Source organism: Eurosta solidaginis, chromosome 4 (genome assembly GCF_040869045.1).
Source record: "Eurosta solidaginis isolate ZX-2024a chromosome 4, ASM4086904v1, whole genome shotgun sequence".
In the NCBI taxonomy this organism is placed as follows: Eukaryota; Metazoa; Arthropoda; class Insecta; order Diptera; family Tephritidae; genus Eurosta; species Eurosta solidaginis.
The window spans coordinates 257,825,050-257,851,168 of NC_090322.1; the positions used below are offsets into that span (position 1 = coordinate 257,825,050).

Below are 26,119 nucleotides of genomic sequence, written 5' to 3' on the forward strand. Positions count from 1 at the left end.
GTAAGAAGATAATTTAAGGGGCATTGCGCCCAGTAATTAATATTAAATCCGGTAGTTGGCATCGCAAGTGATGAAAAATTATTGTTTTAAATGATCTCGATGTTTTTCGAAAGATGTTGTGATATAAAACAGAGGTGGATTCATTATTTGGACGAGCAATCGACCATACCTTATAACTTTAAGAATGACAACGTTTTTATAAAATATTTTTTTAGACCTTTTTTCGGAGCCTTCCGGTTATGTTCAGATAGGTGGTTAGTCTTAGCTTCGATAATTTGGATAACTTTTAGATGTCCTTAAGCCAGTACAACAGTTTAAGGAACTCAAAATGATAGCGACTGCTAAAATATGGAAACCAAATTCCGAAACGAAAGGGCGAAAGAAAGCTCTTACTTACTTACTTACTTAATTGGCGCTTAACCGTCTAAACGGTTATGGCCGTCCAACAAGGCGCGCCAGTCGCTCCTTCGCTCCGCCAACCGGCGCCAATTGGTCACACCAAGGGAGTTTAAATCGTTTTCCACCTGGTCCTTCCAACGGAGTGGGGGCCGCCCTCTACCTCTGCTTCCATAGGCGGTTTCCGATAGAAACACTTTCTTGGCCGGAGCATCATCTTTCATTCGCATAACATGGCCTAGCCAGCGCAGCCGCTGCGTTTTAATTCGCTGGACTATGTTGATGTCTGCGTATAGCTCGTACAGCTCATCATTAAATCTTCTTCGGTACTCGCCATCGCCAACGCGTAGAGGTCCATAAATCTTTCGAAGAACTTTTCTCTCGAACACTCCCAAAGCCGCTTCATCTGCTGTTGTCATGGTCCATGCTTCTGCCCCATATAGCAGGACGGGTAGGATAAGTGACTTGTAGAGTATGATTTTCGTTCGCCGAGAGAGGATTTTACTTTTCAATTGCCTACCTAGTCCAAAGTAGCATTTATTGGCAAGATGGATTCTTCGCTGGATTTCAGTGCTGATGTTGTTGCTAGTGTTGATGCTGGTTCCCAAATAAACGAAGTCTTTTACTATTTCGAAATTATGGCTGCCAACAGTAGCGTGGTTTCCAAGGCGCATATGCGCTGACTCTTTGCTCGATGACAGCAGGTACTTCGTTTTGTCCTCATTCACCATCAAACCCATCTTTACCGCTTCTTTTTCCAGCTTGGAGTAAGCAGAACTAACAGCGCGGGTGTTTAGGCCGATGATATCAATGTCATCAGCATATGCCAGTAATTGCACGCTTTTATAGTATATTGTTCCAGTGCGGTTAAGTTCTGCAGCTAGTATAATTTTCTCCAGCATCAAATTAAAGAAATCGCACGATAGGGGGTCACCCTGTGTGAAACCTCGTTTAGTTTCGAACGGCTCGGAGAGGTCCTTCCCAATTCTGACTGAGCTGATGGTGTTGCTCAACGTCATTTTGCACAGCCGTATACGTTTTGCGGGGAAACCAAATTCAGACATAGCGGCATATAGGCAGCTCCTTTTCGTGCTGTCGGAGGCGGCTTTAAAGTCGACGAAGGGGTGAAGTGTGTCGATTCTTTTTTCACGGGTTTTTTCCAAGATTTGGCGCATTGTGAAAATCTGGTCGATGGTAGATTTACCAGGTCTGAAGCCGCACTGATAAGGTCCAATCAGCCGGTTCACGGTGGGCTTCAATCTTTCGCACAATACACTTGAAAGGACCTTATATGCGATATTAAGAAGGCTGATTCCACGATAGTTGGTGCATTTTGCAGTATCCCCCCTCCTTGTGGACTGGGAAAAGAACACTTAGATTCCAACCGTCGGGCATGCTTTCGTCCGCCTATATTTGCTAAGAAGCTGCTGCATGCGCCTTACCAACTCCTCGCCGCCGAACTTGAATAGCTCCGCAGGCAATCCATCAGCGCCCACGGCCTTGTTGTTTTTCAATCTGGTTATTGCTATTCTAACTTCGTCATAATCGGGCAGGGGGACATATATTCCATCATCATCGATTGCGGGATCGGGTTCTTCATCTCTGCGCGGTGAATTGCTGCCTCCATTTAGGAGAGCAGAGAAGTGTTCCCTCCATAATCTAAGCACTCTCTGGACATCAGTTACAAGGTCGCCGTTTTCATTCCTACAGGAGTTTGCCCCGGTCTTAAAACCTTCCGTCTGTCGCCGTATTTTTTGGTAGAATTTTCGGGCGTTATTCCTGGTGGCCAGCAGCTCAAGCTCCTCGCACTCACGCCTTTCTGCTTCTGCTTTTTTCTTCCTGAAAAGGCGTCTCGCTTCCCTTTTCAACTCACGATAGCGTTCACACACTCCTCTTGTCGCGCTCGCTTTTAACGTAGCCCTGTAGGCAGCGTCTTTTCTTTCGGTTGCAACGCGGCATTCTTCATCATACCAGTTGTTTTTTCGTGGCCGCCGGTAACCAATTTTTTCCTCGGCGGCAGTATGAAGTGCTTTGGAGATATACTCCCACTGCTCCTGTATTCCTTCAGGATGAGTTGTGCCCTCAGAGAGCAGGTGTGAGAGTCGAGTTGCGAAATCATTGGCAGTCTGTTGTGATTGAAGCTTTTCGACGTCTAGCTTTCCTTGTGTTTTTTGTTCCTTATTTTTAGCCGCGTTGAGGCGGGTGCGTATTTTGGCTGCAACGAGATAATGGTCCGAATCGATGTTAGGTCCTCGGATCGTTCGCACATCTAAAACACTGGAGGCATGCCGTCCGTCTATCACAACGTGATCGATCTGATTGCGAGTATTTCGATCAGGAGACAGCCATGTAGCTTGATGTATCTTTTTATGCATGAACCTCGTGCTTGATATGACCATGTTTCGAGCACCGGCAAAGTCAATCAGCCTCAGTCCGTTAGGAGAAGTTTCATTGTGTAGGCTGAACTTTCCGACTGTAGGGCCAAAAACACCTTCTTTGCCTACCCTGGCGTTAAAGTCGCCAAGCACGACTTTTATATCATGACGGGGGCAGCGCTCGTATGTGCGTTCTAATTGTTCATAAAAAGTGTCTTTCACCTCATCGTCTTTCTCCTCTGTCGGCGCATGGGCGCAGATGAATGATATATTAAAAAATTTTGCTTTTATTCGAATAGCGGCGAGACGCTCGTCCACAGGCGTGAACGCCAGCACTTGGCGACAAAGTCTCTCTCCCACCACGAATCCGACGCCGAAACTGCGCTTATTCGCATGGCCACTCCAATATATGTCACAATTTTTGATCTTCTTTCTTCCTTGCTTCGTCCAACGCATTTCTTGGATGGCGGTGATGTCAGATTTTGCTTTGACGAGGACATCAACCAGCCGGGCATCTGCACCAATCCCATTCAGGGAGCGGACGTTCCAGGTGCATGCCCTCAATTCATTGTCCTTCAAACGTTTGCCATGGTCGTCATCAATAGAGAGTGTATTTATCCGAGGCTTGTTGTTATATTTCATTGGAGTATGGTTTTACGTGGCGGGTCCCAAGCCCAGCGCACAACCCGCTCAGCGGGGGTGAAAATATTACTTGGCACGTTTATATAGCGAGCCGCTTGCTCCAAGACAGACGCCCGCTTGCAGCCGCACCTAGAGGTGTACAGACGCTGCCGATGAAATCTCCCCCGGCTAGCCCTTAAACCGATTATGTCAGAGTGGCGTAGCCAGGTTGTCGCCTTCTCACATTCGCTCACCGCTAAACGGGTGTTTAGCGGCTACCCAGAAGATACTTGGCCGCTAGCGACCGGCAGTAGTGAGCTGCTTGAACCGCATGCAAAAGAATCGCTCTGGCCATTCCCAGGTGAATGGCGGTCATAAGCTTTCCCCACTTTCGTGGACTTCTACACACGGCCCCACCCTCCAGAAAAGAAAGAAAGAAAGCTCTTACGCGACCAAAATTCAGAAAAGTTGTGGCCTTGTAACGAGTTTGCCCTTTTTATGCCTCAAAAATCGCTAACTAAATACATATGAGAATATTGATATAATAGAAACAGCGGAAATACTAAAAATAAATACTGTGAAAATCCGAACAAATGTTACTAAGCTTTCAAAAGTGCGCCTAAAACATTCCACACAATTAGGATCAAATCACATACAGAGTGCATGTACCTAAATAGTGAATAAAAAAGGATTAGCAACAAAAAGGCAATTACAAGGGACCAATTGCAAAGCGAGCAGCGCGGTATTCATATGGCTGAATGGTTAAAGGCATCTGCCTTTACACCAGCATGAAGTATGAATGTTGGAGATTCGAGCTCAGTACTCAGCTCCCGAGAAGCTGGCTGATGAAGAGGGGAAATTCAGAAACAAGTCCTAGTAACCATCGCCGTTTATAAACTTTGAAAATTGTCTCAAATATCAACAAAATAATTTTATTTGGTTCGAGAATGCTGCTTATCTTACTTATACCGCTTTATTACTTACTTAATTAATTGGCGCTTATCCGTCTAAACGGTTATGGGCGTTCAACAAGGCGCGCCAGTCGCTCCTTCGCTCCGCCAACCAGTGCCAATTGGTCACACCAAGGGAGTTTAAATCGTTCTCCACCTGGTCCTTCCAACGGAGTGGAGCCGCCCTCTACCTCTGCTTCTATAGGCGGGTTCCGATAGAAACAATTTCTTGACCGGAGCACCCTCTTTCATTCGAATAACATTGCATAGCCAGCACAGCCGCTGCGTTTTAATTCGCTGGACTATGCTGATGTCTGCGTAGAGCTCGTACAGCTCATGGTTAGATATTCTTCGGTACTCGCCATCGCCAATGCGTAGAGGTCCATAAATCTTTCGAAGAATTTTTAAATCGAATACTCCCAGAGCCACTTCATCTGATATTTTCTTGGTACAAGCTTCTGCACCATATAGCAAGATGGGTACGATAAGTGATTTGTAGAGTATGATTTTCGTTTACCGAGAGAGGACTTGCTTTACAATTGCCTACCTAGCCCAAAGTAGCATTTATTGGCAAGAGTGATTTTTCGATCTGATGTTGTTGGAGGGGTTGATGATGGTTCCCAAATAAACGAAGTCTTTTACTATTTCGAAATTATTGCTGCCAACAGTAGCGTGGTTACCAAGGCGCGTATGCGCTAACTCTTTGCTCGATGACAGCAGGTATTTCGTTTTGTCCTCATTCACCATAAAACCCATCTTTACCGCTTCTTTTCTTTATTAGATAAAATATGAAATGGACGCTAATACGCTATAATCCGCAGGATGGAATATGCCGCTGGAATGGGTTTATCAAAGAGACAACGTCCCTAATCATACCAGCAAGTTGGCTAAAAATTGGCTTCTTTCGAATTGAGTTGAGGTTGGAGAATAGCTGGATCAGTTTCCTGACCTTATTGAAAATCTTTGGGCAGAGGTGAAGGAAGCAGTAGAAAAAGAGAATCCTTCCAATACAAATTATGAAGAAAGCGTGAAAGCTATTCCCCTCGAGAAATGCAAGCGTTCGGTAGTATCGATGCCTAGGATATGCGCGTCTGAATTAGCCAACAATGGCCATTCGACAAAGTATTAAAAATTTAAGCCATTTATTGCAACAATATAATGAAATAATTTTCGAACATTGTAAATACTTAATATTCATATTATTCATATTAAACTAAAAAAAACCTTATCATATTTACAAACTCGACTTTACTGCTTACAAGCTTGAAAATGAGCAAATTGAGCTAAATAAAAAATAATTAAACAACAATCAAATGTTCCTGATGATGACTTCACACTGAGCTCGAAATATCGAAAACAATAAAATAAAATATTGTATATTTAAAATCAAAATCGGGGTTTGAGTTTTTGATATATATATTTGTGTGGCCTAGAGCTCGAATAAAAGTTTTTAATAAGCTAAAAATGAAATTGAAAGGGACGTTCACTGCTAATTTTCTTCGTTTGAAATCCTGCTGATATGCCACTGCTATAATTTCAGACACAGATGCAAAGAACTTTGTGGCAGCCTACACATTTATTCTGTGAAAACGCCAAACATTGCTAAAAATAGAACTCAGCTAATGCGAAATGTCTTTTTTTTACCTTATTTCGCTTAAGCCAATAATCGTTAGAGAAAAATGAGGAGTAGAGTTTTAGGTAATTTAAACGCCTCTTCCAAACAATTGACTATACAAGGCATTATAAAATTCGAACACTTTTTTTGTACTCCAAGTTCGTTAGTACTGAGTTCACCACTTCACACGGCCATAACCCATAATACGGTTCACTCACATATAAACATAAACAAATTATTTAAAAAAAAAAAAAAAAACAAAAAAAAAAAACAAAAAAACAGTAAGGAAGGTTAAGTTCGGGTGTAACCGAACATTACATACTCAGTTGAGAGCTATGGTGGCAACATAAGGGAAAATAAGCATGTAGGAAAATGAACCGAGGGTAACCCTGGAATGTGTTTGTATGACATGTGTATCAAATGACAGGTATTAAAGAGTATTTTAAGAGGGAGTGGGCCATAGTTCTATAGGTGGACGCCATTTAGGGATATCACCATAAAGGTAGATCAAGGTTGACTCTAGAATTTGTTTGTACGATATGGGTATCAAATGAAAGGGGTTAATGAGTATTTCTAAAGGGTGTGGGGTTTAGTTCTACAGGTGGACACCTTTTCGAGATAGCGCCATAAAGGTGGACCAGGGTGACTCTAGAATGTGTTTGTACGATATGGGTATCAAATTAAAAGTATTAATGAAGGTTTTAAAAGGGAGTGGTGGTAGTTGTATAGGTGGTCGCCTTTTCGAGATATCGCCATAAAGGTGGACCAGGGGTGACTCTAGAATGCGTTTGTACAATATGGGTATCAAACGAAAGGTGCTAATGAGTATTTCAAAAGGGCGTGGGGTTTAGTTCTACAGGTGGACGCCTTTTCTAGAGAGCGCCATAAAGGTGGACCAGGGTGACTCTAGAATGTGTTTGTACGATATGGGTATCAAATTAAAGGTATTAATGAGGGTTTTAAAAGGGAGTGTTGGTAGTTGTATAGTTGGTCGCCTTTTCGAGATATCGGCATAAAGGTGGACCAGGGGTGACTCTAGAATGCGTTTGTATAATATAGGTATCAAACGAAAGGTGTTAATGAGTATTTCAAAAGGGCGTGGGGTTTAGTCCTACAGGTGGACGCCTTTTCTAGAGATCGCCATAAAGGTGGACCAGGGTGACTCTAGAATGTGTTTGTACGATATGGGTATCAAATGAAAGGTGCTAATGAGTACTTTGAAAGGGCGTGGGGCTAGTTCTATAGGTGGACGCCTTTTCGAGATATCGCCATAAAGGTGGACCAGGGGTGACTCTAGAATGTGTTTGTACGATATGGGTATCAAATTAAAGGTATTAATGAGGCTTTTAAAAGGGAGTGGTGGTAGTTGTATATGTGAAGGCGTTTTCCAGATATCGATCAAAATGTGGACCAGGGTAACCCAGAATATTTTAATTTATTTATATATTTAATACCACGAATAGTATTCCTGCCAAGATTTCAAGTGTTTTTTATTTAGCCCTGCAGAACTTTTTCATTTCATTCTACTTAATATGGTAGGTGTCACACCCATTTTACAAAGGTTTTTTCTAAAGTTATATTTTGCGTCAATAAACTAATCCAAATACCATGTTTCATCCCTTTTTTCGTATTTGGTATAGAATTATGGCATTTTATCGTTTTTCGTAATTTTCGATGTCGAAAAAGTGGGCGTTGTCATAGTCCGATTTCGGCCATTTTTCATACCAATACAAAGTGAGTTCAGGTAAGTACGTGAACTGAGTTTAGTAAAGATATATCGATTTTTGCTCAAGTTATCGTGTTCGACGGTCGACTGTGTATAAAAACTAGGCGTGGCTTCAACCGATTTCGCCCTTTTTCACAGAAATAAGTTCTCGTCCCAGAATCTAAGCCCCTATTAAATTTCACATGGATTGGTAAATTTTTGTTCGACTTATGGCATTAAAAGTCTCCTAGACAAATTAAATGAAAAAGGGCGGAGCCACGCCCATTTTGAAATTTTCTTTTACTTTTGCATTTTGTTTCACCATATCATTACTGGAGTTGAATGCTGACATAATTTACTTATATACTGTAAAGATATTAAATTTTTTGCTAAAATTTGACTTTAAAAAAATTTTTTTTTTAAAAGTGGGCGTGGTCGTTCTCCGATTTTGCTAATTTTTATTAAGCATACATATAGTAATAGGAGTAACGTTCCTGCCAAATTTCATCATGATATCTTCAACGACTGCCAACTTACAGCTTGTAAAACTTTTAAATTACCTTCTTTTAAAAGTGGGCGGTGCCACGCCCGTTGTCCAAAATTTTACTAGTTTTCTATTCTGTGTCATAATTTCAACTCACCTACCCAGTTTCATCGCTTTATTCGTCTCTGGTAAAGAATTATCGCACTTTTTCGGTTTTTCGAAATTTTCGATATCGAAAAAGTGTGCGTGGTTATAGTCCGATATTGTTCATTTTAAATAGCGATCTGAGATGAGTGCCGAGGAAACTACGTACGTTCATCAAGATACCTCAAAATTTTCTCAAGTTATCGGGTTAACGGGCAGACGGACGGACGGACGGATGGACATGGCTCAATCAAATTTTTTTTCGATCCTGATGATTTTGATATATGGAAGTCTATATTTATATCTATTCTTTATACCTGTACAACCAACCGTTATCCAATCAAAGTTAATATACTCTGTGAGCTCTGCTCAACTGAGTATAAAAACAGAATACAAACTACGTTAAAACATTGCGCGTTCTTTCGTTACAAGTTAACATATATATAAATAACCAACAAAAATGGCGTAGTAATAGCTTTATTACGTGAATGTATGTAAATATAAATTTAGGAAGCAAAGCAAATTAGCGATAGCGCATTTGTAACAAAATACATTTCGTTGTACGTAAAAACAAAACATTTTCTAAAAATAAAATTACATAAATTTGGCTGTCACAATTAGATTGAAGATAACAATTAAATGTTTGTATTACCATAATTCATTTGACTTGAGCGTGATATGATAAGAACGTCATAACGAGAAACGGTTGTGTTGTGAAGCAGCTGAAGAAAATTGTTTGCCGTATTATGACACAAAAAATATATTTCAGCAAAGGGCTGTTAGAAGAAAATTTGTTTAACCCTCCCCGAAAAAGTGGGCTTTGCATATTGGGGAACATCATGTAGGTAATTACAAACGTTGGCGGCCGCCGCTCAGTTGCATTTTCGTTTGGTTTAGGTGTGCCGTGGTGTGATGTTAGCGTGCTCCATCCACACGGATGAACCGCGGTTCACGCCCTGGAAAAAGCAACATCAAAATTTTAGAAACAAGTTTTATCAATTAGAAGAAAATTTTTCTAAGCGGGATCACTCCCCGGGAGTGATTGGCAAGCACTGTAAGTGTATTTGTGCCATGAAAAGTTCGCAGTGGAAACTCATCTGCCTAACAGATGCCGCTCGTAGTCAACGTAAAACAAGTAAAAACAATTAAAAGCAGCACGACGCAAATTGGAAGAGAAGCTCGGCCTGTAACCTCTTTGGAGATTATCGCGTCTTAAATTTTTTGTTAACTTCAAAGCTATTTCAATTAATGGGTATTTCTGTCAAAAAAAAAAAATAATAATAATTGTTTGATGATATAGAGCAACTTTTTATTCATTTATAAGTTCGTATTGAATGAAAATTTGGATGGGCGGGGTTTCGTTTTAACACACGACTGGATAATTACTTTTTCTTGTATGATTAAGTTTGGCTGTTTAGGCACTGCTTTTGTATTTATGTTTGTGCAAACCGTCTGCGATCTTTCTATGATCATACCGAGCCTCGTTCGTAGCCTTTTTTGGCAAGTTGAAGTCTCGCTAAATTTTGGAGCAAACGGTTATCCTTTTGAGAAAAAACCAAAGAACGCAAAAAAAAAGTGGATTAGATTTAAGAGCAACAGTTTTTTGAAAGGACGCTTTTTCGGAATACGTGGTTTCCTTTGTAAGACCATTTACTTTTTGGAGCCAATTTTCTTTTCGGCGGCCGCAATAGTTTCGTAGCAGCTTGCTCCGCCTACCACACCAAAGATGCTGGGTTCACGTCCCGAACAAAACAACATCAAAAATTTAGAAAAAAGTGTTTTTCAATTAGGATTTTTTTTTTTTAACCAGGGTCGCCCTCGGCAGTGATTTGGCAAACACTCTGTGTATATTTCTGTCGTGAAAAGCTCAACAGTGAAAATCGGCATAAAAACATGTGGGTCCCCTCCAGCCAATTTGTAGGGAAAAAAAGAGGAGCACGACGCAAATTGGAATACAAGCTCGGCCTTAATCGCTTTGGTGGTATATCGCGCCTTGTATTCATCTATTTTTTTATTTTTGGAACTAATTGCCGGTTTGTTTTATGGAACCGATCAGAGAACTGATTACTTCTTTGACACAGCTTTTTTCGCCTTGTGTTTTTAGATATATTGTTTTTTTACTTGTTTTGAAAAAAAGGAATAGTTATGATAAAAATGTGTGTTATGGACTTGGAGTTCGAACTCGTGTCATTAAACAAGGATAAAAACAAATACGGTTACTTTTACAGAGCCGGTTACTTTTTTAGATCTGGTAATTTTTGCTGAATATGTTAGTTTTTCAGATCCGAGGAATTAAAATAAATTTTTGAAAGCACCTACTTCTAAGGAACCTTCTTTAGAACTGCCTTATTTTTCGGAACCATATTATCTGCATATTTAGAATTCGTCATGCCTTTGAAATCTGTTACTGATTTTGAACCGTTTACATATTTTAAATAGTTACTTTTGGAGCCGGTTATTTCAATTGATTCACTTAATACGTAGTCGGTTTTAAACCTGTTTTGAGTCTTTTCTAAGGCCATTTAATTAAATGTTAGCTCTATCTTTTACAGGCGTTTTCTTTAGGTTGTTATTTATTCGCGATATATTTCACTAAAAAACCTCCCAATACCTTGAAAACCTCGTTGCCTATACATTCTATCTATAATATTTAAATACCAACTTTAAATTTTCAGTAATAATAGACAAACACATTTTAATGAAAGTTAGCATATATTTGCAGTGAAAACGTCATTTGGACTCACCACAATCAATTTGTGTAACGGAAGCGGATATACAGTTACTTTTGTATTTTTCTATTATTTTAATCAGCTTATGCGTCATTGAATGGAAAACAAATAAAAAGCAAATTTATATAAATAATTTTTACATCCGACTTACTGCCACAAATATCTCCTTTCGTAAAAACTATCTGTGCTATTTTATATTGAATTCGCAATTCTATAGTTTTTTAAATTTATCTGTAGTTACACATCAGAGATCTGCTTTGAGTACTAATAAAATTAGTGCACTTAGTCATGAGCCAGAAAATTGTGTCTAAATGTGTACTTAGTCAAGTACAGACAAATATTATGAGTGACTAGCACATAGAAAGAAAATACATACGAATGCCCCGCAACACATATGTCCCATACATATATGACATTGTTGAGTATAAACTGAAATCATAGTCGCTTTAACTCAGTAGCATGTTGGTTTCGTGTGTAATACACTGTATACTTCGTTTACTATCGGCTTTTCTTTAGCGCTGTATTCAGTTTAGTTTCGTGTATATCGTTGTGTTGCTAGCGCCAGAAGACTGATATCACTATATTCATTTTATTGCACTATTAGTCTTACTGATTCCAATTAGTGTTTTCGTATAACACAATTGACTTTCTTGCTCAATAAGACAATTGAGTACTGAACTGCTTCCTGGCTTATGAGCGGTTATTCATTTTACGAAGCATGACTATGTAAATGTGTTTTAGTTGATATAAGTGCTTGATATTCTTTGTTTGTGTACGCACCTATACTCATTTTTTGGTTATTCCACTAATAACCTTAAAAGATGAATAATTGCAGCTCACTGTTACAGACATAAAAAAGAATTTAGTATAGGCTTGCGGATAAATGAAACGGAAATTTTATTTATTCGAATTCATTGTATTGTAGAATAACAAAAATGTTGTAGTGAATGCGTTACAGTAAACAAGAACAATATTTATATTTGTGTGATGGGCTATGAAATTAATATTGCATTGATTTACTTGTTGTATTGTAGAATTAAAATACTGATATGCAAAGGTGAATTTTTGAAAAGTATTAAACATTTTTAAAATGATAAAACATATTAAAAAATGATATTTGTGTATAGTGTGTTAGTTTATATGTATGTATGTATTGTATATTCTTTATTTTCTTATAAATACGTACAATTTTCCAAGTAGTACAATACAAAAAGTAACAAATTCAAATAAGAAAATAGTTAATGACATTAAATGCTAATTATAAAAGCAGTTTGGTTCCAAATCGATTCGGTTCAATAATGCGCACTTGCTTTTTTAAAATAACACGTCTGTATGATTCACTTTAGAAGTTTAGAAAGAAATATTTACTATTACAAAAGTTATCTGGATTAAGGATTCCCAATATTCTTTTCTATAACAAAATCTGCTGCTGGTTATAAAATCACTTTATCTTCAATAAAATAAGACGTAGAATGTATTCATATAAAATAACAAACCAGGAAATACTCACAACAGCCCCAAGTCGTTTTCAAAAAGTACCGCAACCTATCCTAAAAAATTTAATATGGCCCCGGGATAATCTTGTAAGCAAATGCTAAACCGTCCCGAAATTATTCGGAAGTACTATCTACATGATAACCAACATGTTCTGAAATTAAATCCGGTTTGATTGTGAAAATAAATCTGAAATGAACCAATAATGTTCTTGAAATGCTGGAGAGCTAAACTCAAAATTATACGCAGAGATTTCGAAAATAATCTGGATATGATCCCAAATAGTCTCGTCGTTATCCACGAACAATAACGAACTGATACCGAAAACAATACAAAAATAAAACTGAAATCATCCCAAATCCCCAAAACCTGTTTTTATACGTTTCAGTAATAGTCGCAAAATAGCACCTTACTGATCGCCAAAGTGTGTCGAAATGATTCGCAAATTATACCGAAATAGCCTACAAATTATATGAAGAAAGCCCCGAGGTGAGCAAACCTGTATCAGCAGAAATTCACTCAATAATCCCAGAGTAGTGCTGGAGTTCTGAAATATTCCTTTCTTTCCAAATCATCCAGAGAAATATTTGAAAGTATTCCCCAAACGAGGTTTCGAAATTGTCCAAACCAATCCCGAAATAATCCTGAAAATAACACAGAAATTGCCAAGAATATCATTAAAATAGTCTGAAATTATTACAAAAACATGCCCTATATATTTCGATTTTAGTCTAGAAATCATAAAATGGTGAAAACAATTCCAAGAACTACGAATATATTCCGAGGAAACCCAAAACAGCATCGACTATCACGCAGTTGCAAAAAATTATCCCGAAACTATCCTGAAATATCATCGAAACGATAAGAATCATCGAATCTCTCTTTCGAAGTTAGTCGGAGAGATTTTCGAAAATATTCTCCACACGTAGTTTCGAAATTATCGAAACCAATCCCAAAATAATCCTAAAAATAATAACGAAATTGTCTAGAACTATTCACAAATTTAACAAATTTAACAAATTTTCAGAATCAGAAACCAGGCTAGGTATTTGCGATGAATTCAAATCAGGCCTCAGAATTGCTCTATCAGCTCTGGTTGTCGAGATATCCTTACCGAAACGTGCAGAAACACAGTTTTTGCCATAATTGAGGTTATGTAGCCTTGCAGATGTTTTCTTTCACCAAAATTAAAGGATGACATCTTTAAACACACGTCTTCTTCTTTCAAATGGCGTTTAGTTTGCTCAAATATCATTTTTCTTTCGCTGAGATATCGCAGTTTCAAACTTTCATGTTTCTAAATTTTCCTACACCTGAAAATAGATTGAGATGTCTATGTAAAAGGAAATATATAGTCTGGTTTCTGGGTCTCAAAGGCTGTGAGACTGTGCTATACAAAAACTGAAAACTAAAACACACATTTTTTTATTATTTGCATTAATGTCCCCTGGTTCATTAGAAGTACACTCAATTTTCAGGAAACCTTAAAGTCATTGAGACTTTTCGATAAAATAGGTATTCGTATACAAACTATACTTCACATACGTATGTATTTATATGTGTATGCGTGTACTTTATTATCATATTTCCCTTCATATCTAAATGTAGTCGGCTTAGCGAAATGCGCTTTTTTGTTCTTTGAATAGCACCATTTGCGGAACTTAATTAATTCCCCTGTAACTTTAATTTTTCACACCATCGGTTCAACAATTCACTGAATTCTCACGAAATAAAACGCAAAGCGGCGAAGGGAAGTAACAAAAGGCATGCGAGCATGCACGTTAAAAAGGTACACAGCGAAACAAAACCGTTAGTCGCACGAATTTCGTGCACGAAATGCCAAGAAGAAGAAGAAGCAGTTGCTTTGTGCTTTTGTTAAACGAAAGTTGAATGTAAAGGAATTTTAGGTGACAGCAGAATTAAGTGACAAAGGATATAAATGATAAAGTTGAACAATGTCTTGTTGCAAGAATAAATATGCGAAGAATTTGATACCAAATATTTTGAAAATATTTACAAATATACAAATCGATTGAAAGAAAGTTGAATAATTTACTACAAATTAACATATCGCACACTCAGTTCAAAAGAGAGCTAATTCAAAATTCTGAAGTTAGTAAAAACTCCACGCTTCCCAATTCAATAGCTACCGAATTGTATACGCAATTTATTAATACCTGCATTAATCAGCGAGAGAAGACTTTGTAAAAAATAAAATTTTACATGGCCACATATGGGAGAGGCAGAGAGTTTTGCGCGCTTCTTGAACATTGCAATTTTTTAATTTGACTTCTGTTTTGATCAGTGCTGCTAAAAATCTTATATATTAAAGTGGAAATCACAACAACTGCATATACAAAATTGTATGTAGTATTAATTTTTATTGTATTTTAAAATTTAAGTTTCAAATATTTAAAAAGTTTTGATTTCAAGTTACAAAATCCATATATGAAAATACAAAATATGAACAGTTAACTTACCAGTTGTAATTACGAAAGAAACATTTCTTCATTTAGAATTGATGTCTACTCAAAAGATTTTGATAAACTTTTGTACAGCGCATTTTGGCCGCCAGGGGCTTTTGTTCGGGAATTTGTGCATAAGATTATTGAGATTACTCAAAATGTAGGAAAATTCCTCCACAAAGTTCCGATACAAAAAACTTAATTTAACATCTTAATTAAGCATTTACTATCAAAACGTTAGATGCTTAAATACTAAATTAACTGACTTACATTTGAAAACCATTCACTGTAACTATAATATTATTGCTTTTACCGAAACATGGCTGAAACCCAATGTTTTAAATTCCGAATTTTTTTGCGGTGAGTATCAGAACTATAGAAATGATCGCTTAAATAGGACCGGAGGTGGTGTCTTGCTAGCTGTACATTCTTCAATTCCATCTGAAGATGTTAATTTAGCCGAAGTTGATTCCATCGAGTTTAAATGCATCCGAATCTTACTAGGCTCGGGTTATATTTACTTAGCCGTTTGCTATATTCCACCGTCTTCTGATCTATCAGTGTATATGCACCATATTTCACTGTTAAAATTAGTCAATTCGATGATAAAGCCCACGAACTCAATGATTGTTTTAGGCGACTTTAACCTGCCACATATATCTTGGAATACGGTTGATCACAATATTGCCCCGTATCATCCAAGATGCATAAAAATTACTTTTTGGATGGAATTACTGATCTTTGCCTTAATCAGATCAACTTCTTTCCGAATAAGTATGGAAAATTCTTAGACTTAGCATTTGTTGACGACATCTCTAAATTTTCTATAAATCGGTTTGAACCTCCTGTTTTGCCAGAAGACGTTTACCATTCTTTTCTTGAGATAACTTACGAAATCATTGTAGGATTCTTATTATTTTCATTTAACTTTGTTTTTAAGTTACTTTGAATTTTGTAATTTTGAAATGTTTTACCAATTTTTAATATTCAATATTAATTTTGTGATTATCAAAAATTTTCATTACAAAAAGAAATTGTGTTGAATATAAACTTAATAAAAGATAAATATCTATCAAAATAAAAATTACATTTTATAAAATAATATATATTAAATAGAAATTTATTAATTTAGTCGGATCTGTATATTCAGTACGAGAAAGTCGCGTATACGCCTAGTTGTTACACGGAAAGTCTAAACAACATATATTCATATAACCACAATTGGCGATCCCGCCTTTTGTCGAGTTGAGTTGCAGATACATAGATGTACTAATATCACAGACGGATGTTCAATTCGATTTGCCACACCAGAGCTGAAAAGATAACATAGAAGTACTAATATTACAAACGGACATTCAATTCAATTAAAATCTAGAGCACATTTTGCCACACCAGAGCTGAAAAGATAGTGACACCATAACTGATAAAGTTCTAACAAGTTGAAATACAAATAGTTCTTGTATAACAAAAACGGAAACGTTAGCCTAATGCAGTGAACTTCCTTTGGAACTACTTTGCCGTTTTTGTGTTCCATTTAAGTGTAAAAAAAAGCAATAAAAACATCAGAACATTACCAATAATGCCCTTTACACAATTGCAACGTCATTATCGAATCTTGGATTGTATGTAGTTGACAAGCGTTAAATCAAAATAACGCAAATACATATAACACAGAAAAAGAAACACAAACATTGAACGTTGTTTGCGTAAAAGATTGGTGGTAGGGAAACGTTGGTAGTCATATTTAATATTGTTTTATAATATCATTTATGTATTAAAGTTATTCTTTTTCTAATTTAATATCACTTTTGCGTAATTCAATTACTCAAATATAAATTTACATACTACTAATTTTTCTTTTGGTCAATAATAAAGATTTATTTATTTTTATCTGGTAAAAATTTTTTTAAATTGTAAACGCTCTTTTCGAGAGATCTTAAATATTATTTTTAATTATCACCAATAACATCTATTTCTGAGAATTTATTTCAATTAATATAATTTATTATGTATCATACACCAACACACCACAGACATTCATCTACATCAACACATCAAATTAACGATTCGCTTATCAATTTAGAAGATGGTTCTTCACAAAATGATCTAATAAATCCGTATGCGAATCAAAACAATAATGAAATTTTTTCTACTTCAGTAAAACTTCCTCAATTTTGGACAAATTGTCCTGAAGCATGGTTAATACATGCTGAAATGCAGTTTAATACCAAAAAAATTACTCAAGAAACAACTAAATATGAGTATATTATTACTGCATTACCTCAGGAAGTCATAATGACCATTTTAGATTTTATTCAAAATCCACCAGAAACAAATAAATATTCTGCATTAAAACAAATTTTGATTGAAAGGCATTCCATAAGTGAGAATGCGAAATTAGATAAAGTGTTGTCCGATTCTGAAATGGGTGATCGCAAACCTTCGGAATTTTACCGATCTTTAGTTCTACTTTCTGGTTCTAATTTTAGCCAAGAAGTTTAAAAGAAACTTTGGATGCGAAAATTACCCAAAAACTTGAATGTAATTTTAACAAGTTCAAATTCCAATGACATAAATGATCTAACCAAATTAGCTGATAACGTTTGGGAAGTTATCAGTAAAAATGAAGTTGCTTTGATAAACAATTCTCAAAATTCTAGAGGAGAAAATGCTATTATTACTAATTTGGTTAAGACAACATCTTTAATTTGTGAAAATTTTCAAAAATTATCTTTGGAATTAAGTGAAATTAGGAAAGAAATTAATCAGAATTATTCAAGATCACGTTCAACAAGTAGAAATAGTTATAGAAGTCCTGTTAGATATCGTTCAAAATCTCGTGATAATCCCAACTGGTTATGTAGATATCACTACAAATTCGGAAATGAAGCTAGGAGATGTGCGTTTGTGAAAAATAGTACTCCAAAAAACTAAAATGTTCCGTTGTTGCAGCGACGAATAATAGAATTTCAGAAGTATCAACTCGTCGTTTATTTATATTTGACAAAGAAAATAAATAAAATTTTTTGATTGATAGTGGAGCAGAAATTTTAGTGCTTCCAGTTTCAAAATTCTCATGTACAAAAAAATCTTCTGATATTATCTTAACAGCAGCTAATGGTTCAACGATTTTTACATATGGAAAAAAACTTATAAATGTTAATTTAGGTTTAAGGAGAGAATTTCCTTTTGTGTTTTTGATCGCTGATATAGCAAAACCAATTATAGGTGCAGATTTTTTATGCAAATATGGACTTCTTATTGATATTAAAAACAAACGTTTAATAGATCCATTAACAAATTTATCAGTTAACACAATTTCGTACTATTGTAACATCTCTCTTCCAAAATTTGTTTCAGTAGAAAATCAATACACAAAATTGTTGAAAGAATATCCTTCTCTTATAGAAGAGCCAAATTATTCAAAACCAGTTAAACATACCACAATTCATAGATTAGTTACAGGAGGTAATCTTCCTTTCTCAAAACTCAGACGTTTAGACCCAATCAAATTTAAGGTAGCTAAAACTGAATTTGATTTTCTTGTAAAAACTGGAATTTGTAGACCATCAAATTCCTCTTTAGCATCACTTCATTTAGTACCAAAAAAAGAGAGTAATGATTGGCGTCCCTGTGGTGATTTTAGAAGACTTAATACTGTTATTGTTCCTGACTGCTATCCTTTACCACATATTCAAGATTTTAATATGAATCTAAGAAATAAAAAGATATTTTCAAAGTTGGATCTTGTTAGAGCGTATCACCAAATACCAATGGCAGAAGAAGATATTTACAAAACAGCGATTACTACTCCTTTTGGTATGTTCGAGTTCATTCGAATGCCTTTCGGCTTGAGGAACTCAGCACAAACTTTTCAAAGATTCATCAATGAAGTTGTAGGTGAATTAGATTTTGTTTTCACGTACATTGATGATCTTTTAGTTGCAAGTGAGAGTGAAGAGCAACATTTTAAAGATCTACGTATACTTTTTGAACGTTTGCCTGAATATGGTTTGAATGCTAAACCAAATAAATGTATTTTTGGTGTTACTAGAATTGATTTTCTAGGGCATAGTAGTTAGGAATACGTCCATCTGAAGATAGAATAAAAGCTATTCGAGATTTTGAACTACCAAAATCCATTAAACAAATACAAAAGTTTATTGGTATGGTTAATTATTACCATAGATATATTTCACAATTAGCAGAATTTACTGGAGTTATATATGATTTAATTAACAAATCAAGTAAAAAAAGAGACAAAATTCTAGTTTGGGATGATAAATCTATTAAAGCGTTTGAATGCATTAAAGATAAATTTGCATCTAAGATCTTGTTAAATCATTTTAGCAAAGATGCAAAATTGACTTTAACTGTAGATGTGGTGTTCCACAACAAAATTTTAACAATAAACCTGAGCCTCTCGCATTCTATTCGAAGAAACTTTCTCCAGCTGAAATGAAATATAGTGCTTTTGATAGAGAGCTATTAGCAATTTATCTTAATATTAAGCATTTTCGATACCTATTAGAAGGAAGAGAATTCACTGTGTTTACTGAACACAAGTCTTTAATTTTCGCTCTAAATTCAAAAACTGAACGTTGGGTACAACAAACCAGACATCTTGAATTTATTGCACAATTTACAAGTGATATCCAGCATATTACTGGACAAGCAAATATGGTAGCCGATACTTTATCTAGGGAATTTGAAATAGAAACAATTCAAAATTCAGAATTTAATTTTAAAATTTTAGAAAAGGAACAACAACAAATGATGAACTAAACAACCTTGTATCTCAACAATCATTTCAAAATTTAAAATTAGTTAAAATTCCTGTTTTAAATTTCAATATATGGTGTGAATCATCTGGAGATTATCCTGGACCGTTCGTTCCAAATAATTTACGAAAAACAGTATTTGATAAGTTACATGGAATAGTATATCCGGGTACTAAAGCCACTCGACGTCTAATTATAAAAAAAATATTTTTGGCCAAACATGAATAAAGAAATTTATAGATGGTCCAAAGAATGTATTAGTTGTCAAAAATCTAAAGTTTATCGACATACGAAATCACCAGTTAGTAAAATTTCAATACCGAACAAAAGATTTGAACATATTCATTTAGATATTATAGGACCTTTACCTATTTCAAAGGGACATCGCTATATTTTGACTATTATCGATAGGTTCACACGTTGTCCAGAAGCATACGGATTAAGAGAAATTTCTGCAGAAACAATTGCAAATAAATTTTTACGTGAATATATATCTCGGTTTGGTGTACCTCTAGAAATAACTACTGATCAGGGTGCTCAATTTACTTTAAAATTGTTTACAGAATTAACAAAGTTATTAGGCAGTCATCAAATTACTACGTCAGCTTATCATCCTCAAGCGAATGGCATGGTAGAGCGATTTCATAGGCAATTGAAATCTTCTTTAATGGCTACAAATGGAACCAGAGATTGGTATGGAGAGCTACCTCTAATACTGTTGGGCTTGCGATCAACATTTAAAGAAAATACTTCGGCTACACCGGCTGAAATGGTTCTTGGACAAAATTTACTATTACCCGGTGAACTTATTGTTCCAACATCTGAAAATCCAACGTCAAATGAAATTTTGGGTAAATTACGTGAAAAATTTAGAAATGTTCATTCGAGTTTAAATCACCATAACTCTAATGTTGGTTTTTATGTTCCGAAAGATTTAGAAACATGTAAATTTGTTTTTGTTCGTTTAATTAATAAGTGTTCTTTACAACAACCGTATGAAGGTCCATACAAGGTACTTGAAAAAACAAGAAGTATTTTAAAATAGAAATTGATAATGAAATCAAAACTATCCCGATTGACAGGTTAAAACCAGCGATTATTGAAACGTTATCTAACAACCCTAACACTCATCACAATAACATTAGAACAAAAAAGAAAGTCACATTTAATTTATTTAATGTTAATTCTCTGGAAGGGGGAGTAATGTAGGATTCTTATTATTTTCATTTAACTTTGTGTTTAAGTTACTTTGAATTTTGTAATTTTGAAATGTTTTACCAATTTTTAATATTCAATATTGATTTTGTGATTATCAAAAATTTTCATTACAAAAAGAAATTGTGTTGAATATAAACTTAATAAAAGATAAATATCTATCAAAATAAAAATTACATTTTATAAAATAATATATATTAAATAGAAATTTATTAATTTAGTCGGATTTGTATATTCAGTACGAGAAAGTCGCGTATACGCCTAGTGGTTACACGGGAAGTCTAAACAATTGGATCTGTACATTCAGTACGAGAAAGTTGCGTATACCACAATCATAAGCAACGAAGTCGGCTGCACCAGCAAAACACGTGTCTCTACAAGATGCTTTGATTTTTCCAAAACTAATTTCAACAATTTAAATAAAGAGCTTTCTGAGATAACGTGGCCTCGATATAAAGGGGATGTAGAGGAAAACGTTTTACATTTTAATAAAACCATTTATACTTTATTTGAGAAACATGTGCGCAAACGCACATGCTCGTACACTGAACCAGTGCAAGCCTGGTTTACTAAAGATTTAAAAGCTTTAAAAAATAAGAAATCACGTTTATTAAAATTATATAAGAAAACCGGTTTACATTCTCATTATGCACAGTACGCTATTTTCCGTCATAAGTATTTTGAACTTAATAAAAAGTGTTATAAAGCTTACATATGTAAAATTAAAAGAAACATTATTTGCCACCCGAAGTCTTTTTATGATTTCGTAAATCCTAAACGCAGAACTAATGGGTTTCTTTCTGCCATGAAGTTTAGAAATAGCATTTCCAGCAACGATCAAGAGATTGCAATCTTCTTCGCTCAATTCTTTGTTGCCTGAAGATGTTCTACTACATCTAAAGACCCTAAAAGAATCCTTCAAATACGGTCCCGATTTGATCCCAACATGTTTTCTTAAAAAACGTGCGGAATACATTTACCAGCCCCTTAATGATCTGCTTAACCTCTCTTTAAAAAATGGCATTTTCACGACGGCTTGGAAGGAATCTTTTCTTATCCCACTCAATAAAAAAGGAAGCAAGTCGTCTATTGAAAACTATCTTGGAATAGCAAAGCTCTCCCTTATCCCTAAGATTTCGAAGCAATCGTTACTAATCACCTTACATTTTCGATTTCTGCATCGATAGAACTATCTCATGGCTTTTCTAGAGCCAAATCAACCACAACCAATATGCTTGAATTTACAACTCATGTCTTTAATGGGTTTAGAAACAATCATCATACCGACGTTATATACACTGATTTCAGCAAAACATTCGACAAAGTACGCCACCTATTACTTGTTTATAAACTCGGCCTAACTCGCTCGATCTCCTCCTATCTTTGCGGTAGAACTCAAAGAGTAATTTTTAAAAACATTTGTTCGAATGTCATCGATGTTCCCTCCGGTATGCCTCAGGGCAGCCATCTCGGTCCTATTCTGTTTTTGATCTTTATAAACGATGTTCCCACAACTATAAAATATTCTAAAATTTTAATGTATGCCGACGACGTAAAACTTTTTAACTCATACGCGTCGGCTGAAGAATGTTCTGTACTCAAGGTGGATTTAAATCGTTTTGTTACTTGGTGTAATGCGAATTTTATGCCTCTCAACATAGAAAAATGTAAATCCATGTGTTTTTCACGTGGGAACATACAGCCAGCTTCCTACACAATTAATGACCAAACTCTGGAAAGCGTTGATGTTTTTGTCGACTTGGGAGTTACAATGAATTGCAAACTTAGTTTCAACCCTCATATTAATGCCACAGTTAATAAAGCGAGAGGAGTTTTAGCATTTGTGAAAAGATGGGCAAAAGAGTTTAGTGATCCTTACGTTACAAAAACCCTTTTTACATCATTGGTGAGGCCAATATTAGAATATGGATCGATAATTTGGAATCCGCGTTATCAAGTTCATGTGGATAGACTAGAATCAATTCAAAAAGAGTTTTTACTTTTCGCCTTGAAAAATCTTCAATGGGACTCTCCGTATAATCTTCCTCCTTACACTAATCGATTAAAACTAATAAATCTTCCTATCCTTGCAAGTCGTAGAGAAATGCTAGGTGTACTATTTATGGCTAGACTTTTAAATGGATCGATTTCAAGCCCATTTCTTTTGAACGAAGTAAACTTTGAATGTTCCGTGCCGAGTTTCAAGGCATTATAAACCTATAATTCTTAAACAATGCAGAAGCAATTTCCAACTACACGAACCTTTTCTATGTTTGTGTGATGATTATAACTCTCACTCGAGAATAATTGATGTTTCGGACTCGCTTTTATCTTCTCTTAATAATTACAAAATTATATTTATACTTTTAATCTTTTGTATTTTGTGAATCTTTATTTCTCAGCTGATGAGTTTCTCTGTAGCTGAGCGGTTTTAGATCTCGGCGCTTAAGAAGCCACTGCATCTCAAAGACTCGGTAACAAAAAAATTAGAAATAACACATAAATAAGAATTAGGATAAAAAAAAACAAAAAAGTATATATGAATTAAAAAAAAAAAAAACAAAAACAGGATGAGCCTGGTTTCATCGGGCCACTTGAAGGCAGTGCGCTGCCACAACGTCCGTGAAAAAAAAAGTATGCATGGCACATTGATATTTGCAGAATGAACTGGTGCTATGTATGCGTGACAGTATCATGCATGTTTTTTTTTTCTTTTTAGCACGTGCACTTTCTCAGGAAGCATGCATTCTCTATTACACCCTTTGTACTACTTCTGTATGCATATGGTTGTATTAATGCCGAATGTATCCAAGCTCACTAGGAAACATGTATCCACACGTTTGTGTGCACTATTCTTGTATTGATCAATAGGAAATTATACTACATATATAATACTAATAACAATAACATTGATATGACCAAAGATGGGGCAACTAGAAGCCATCAACTTGGATTATATGGATTAGGAATACACGCACAATTTTTACCGGTTTGGTCAAACCTCACCATACTGAAATTTTTCTTCACAACCGTTATAAGATGACGAAGTATCCTGAGCCAAATGGTTGGTAATCGGAATTTTTTTTTTGAGTTTTTTTTTGTTTTTTTTTTTTTTTTTGAAAAAGAATTGTGTCTAATACATACATTTCATAAATACAAATATATTTTACAAGACAAACAAGAAAAATCAAATAATCCTAAATAATATACGGGCAGACAAAATTCAGAAAAGTATATTTTGAGAAACATATAATGATTGATACAACAGGCATATTTCGTGCAAATATTAAACTTTTCCCACTCGAGTACCAATCAAATTTTCATACTTTTGTCACTAATACAGCATGAATATTTTCGTACAAATAAAGAAGAATTCCTTTAATTTGATGCTGTAGAGAATTATAATGAATGAATTTTTATTTATTTATTTTATTTATTTGTTTAAGTCTATGAATTTTAATCCTTACAGACTATGATGCAATGAAAATTTAAAAAACACTTATACCTAAAAGTGATCGTTGTACCTGGAAAGCAGACTTTAAAATATACATAAATTCAGCCCTTTGTATAGAAAAATCAAGAGCAGCGGAATTACTTATTGAGCTAAACTCCCGAGTAGTACGCGTAATGGGAGCATTACCAACGTAATTCGTTCTGAAATAGTCGTAATAAAATGGAAATGAATTTCTGAGAGACCTTTGGGGAACACTAAATCGAATCCTTTCCAGAAAATATGGCAATCAATGTAGCCATTAATAATATTATACATGAATGACAAGCACAGTATAGATCTACGATTTTCCAATGACTTGAGGCTTAAAAGTAAAAGACGTGCAGAGCAGGAAGGAATCGGCTCCGAAAAGTTTAACGGCCGAAGGGCATATTTAAGGAAAATGTTTTGAATTCTCTCAATTCTACAAATGGCCGTTTGGTGGCTTGGTATCGAAATGAAGACAGCATATTCAATATGAGATTTAACGTATGACGTGCAGAGCAGCTTAAAGGTATAGGGGTCTGAGAATTTTGAGGCATTGCGCCGTACAAATCCGAGCTTAGAATATGCTTTCGATGCTACGTAGTTAATGTGATTAATGAAAGAAAACCTTTTGTCAAAAACGACACCCAGGTCTTTAATCTCATTAACATATGGAAGTTCATAGTTAGATATACTGTATTTTGTATAATTTGAATAAATAATTTGGAAGCATTTATGCGTATTTAAAGAGAGACAGGAATTCAGGCACCATCTGTGAAGCTAATTTACATCATCCTGCAGCTTTATGGCCTCTTCTGGCGATTTAATAGCTGAAAATATTTTTAAGTCATCTGCATAAAGTAAACACTTTGCAAACGAAAAACAACTGCTGATGTCATTAATAAATAATATAAATAAAAGTGGGCCTAGTATACTTCCCTGGGGAACGCCAGAAGTCTCAACGAACGGACTAGACATTTTCCCATAAATGGTAACAACGCAGTGTCTATTACTTAAATAAGAACGAATCCACAAAAGCAACGTTGAATGAAAACCGATACAGCTTAATTTTTTTTATCAGAACTGCGTGAGGAACTCTATCAAAAGCTTTGGAAAAGTCAGTGTAAATGCAATCAACCTGTAGTCCAGCAGAGAAAGACACAGTATTCGCTAAAAACAGCAAGATTTGAAACCGTGGACCTATCGGCAACAAACCCGTGCTGGTGGGGGTATAAAGGGATTTAACAGCAAAACTCAACTTGGCATTCACAGCATGCTCAAAAATTTTAGAGATTGTGGACAGCTTGGATATTGGTCTATAGTTACGCACATCGTTACATGTTACGAAGAAGCGAAAGCAACTAAAAATGAAAACATGAATACACTATACAATTCGAAATAATGTATCTTTTTTAAGAAATTAACGTATTGTAGGTTATTCGCGAAAAACCCTGTAAGCGCCAATTTCTGCATGCAATAACGTCTTGCATATGAACGGTATTGTTACCCCCGCTCATTGCTCGAATATAAGTTCTACCAATATAATATATTTTTATAAATAGCAAATCACCAACGACGAAACCAAAATAAATTGTATAAAGAAAAAAATTTAAATTACATAAAATAATTTAAAAAAATATTAATTTATTTAATAATTTGGGAAAAATTTA

The 26,119-nt window shown here is 35.3% G+C and overlaps 2 protein-coding genes across 2 annotated transcripts in view; both read left to right on the plus strand.

The window, feature by feature from the left end:
- Nucleotides 1–26,013, plus strand: part of LOC137251369 (uncharacterized) — a 156,090-nt gene extending 130,077 nt beyond the window's left edge. The window contains exon 5 of the mRNA XM_067785815.1: nt 24,444–26,013. Within this exon, the coding sequence (XP_067641916.1) occupies nt 24,444–24,466 (23 nt within the window). The 3' untranslated portion in view covers nt 24,467–26,013. The remainder of the gene's footprint in view (nt 1–24,443) is intronic.
- The window catches only part of LOC137248823 (uncharacterized), a 370,286-nt gene that overhangs the window by 80,537 nt on the left and 263,630 nt on the right, over nt 1–26,119 (plus strand). The gene's annotated exons all lie outside the window — the stretch shown is intronic.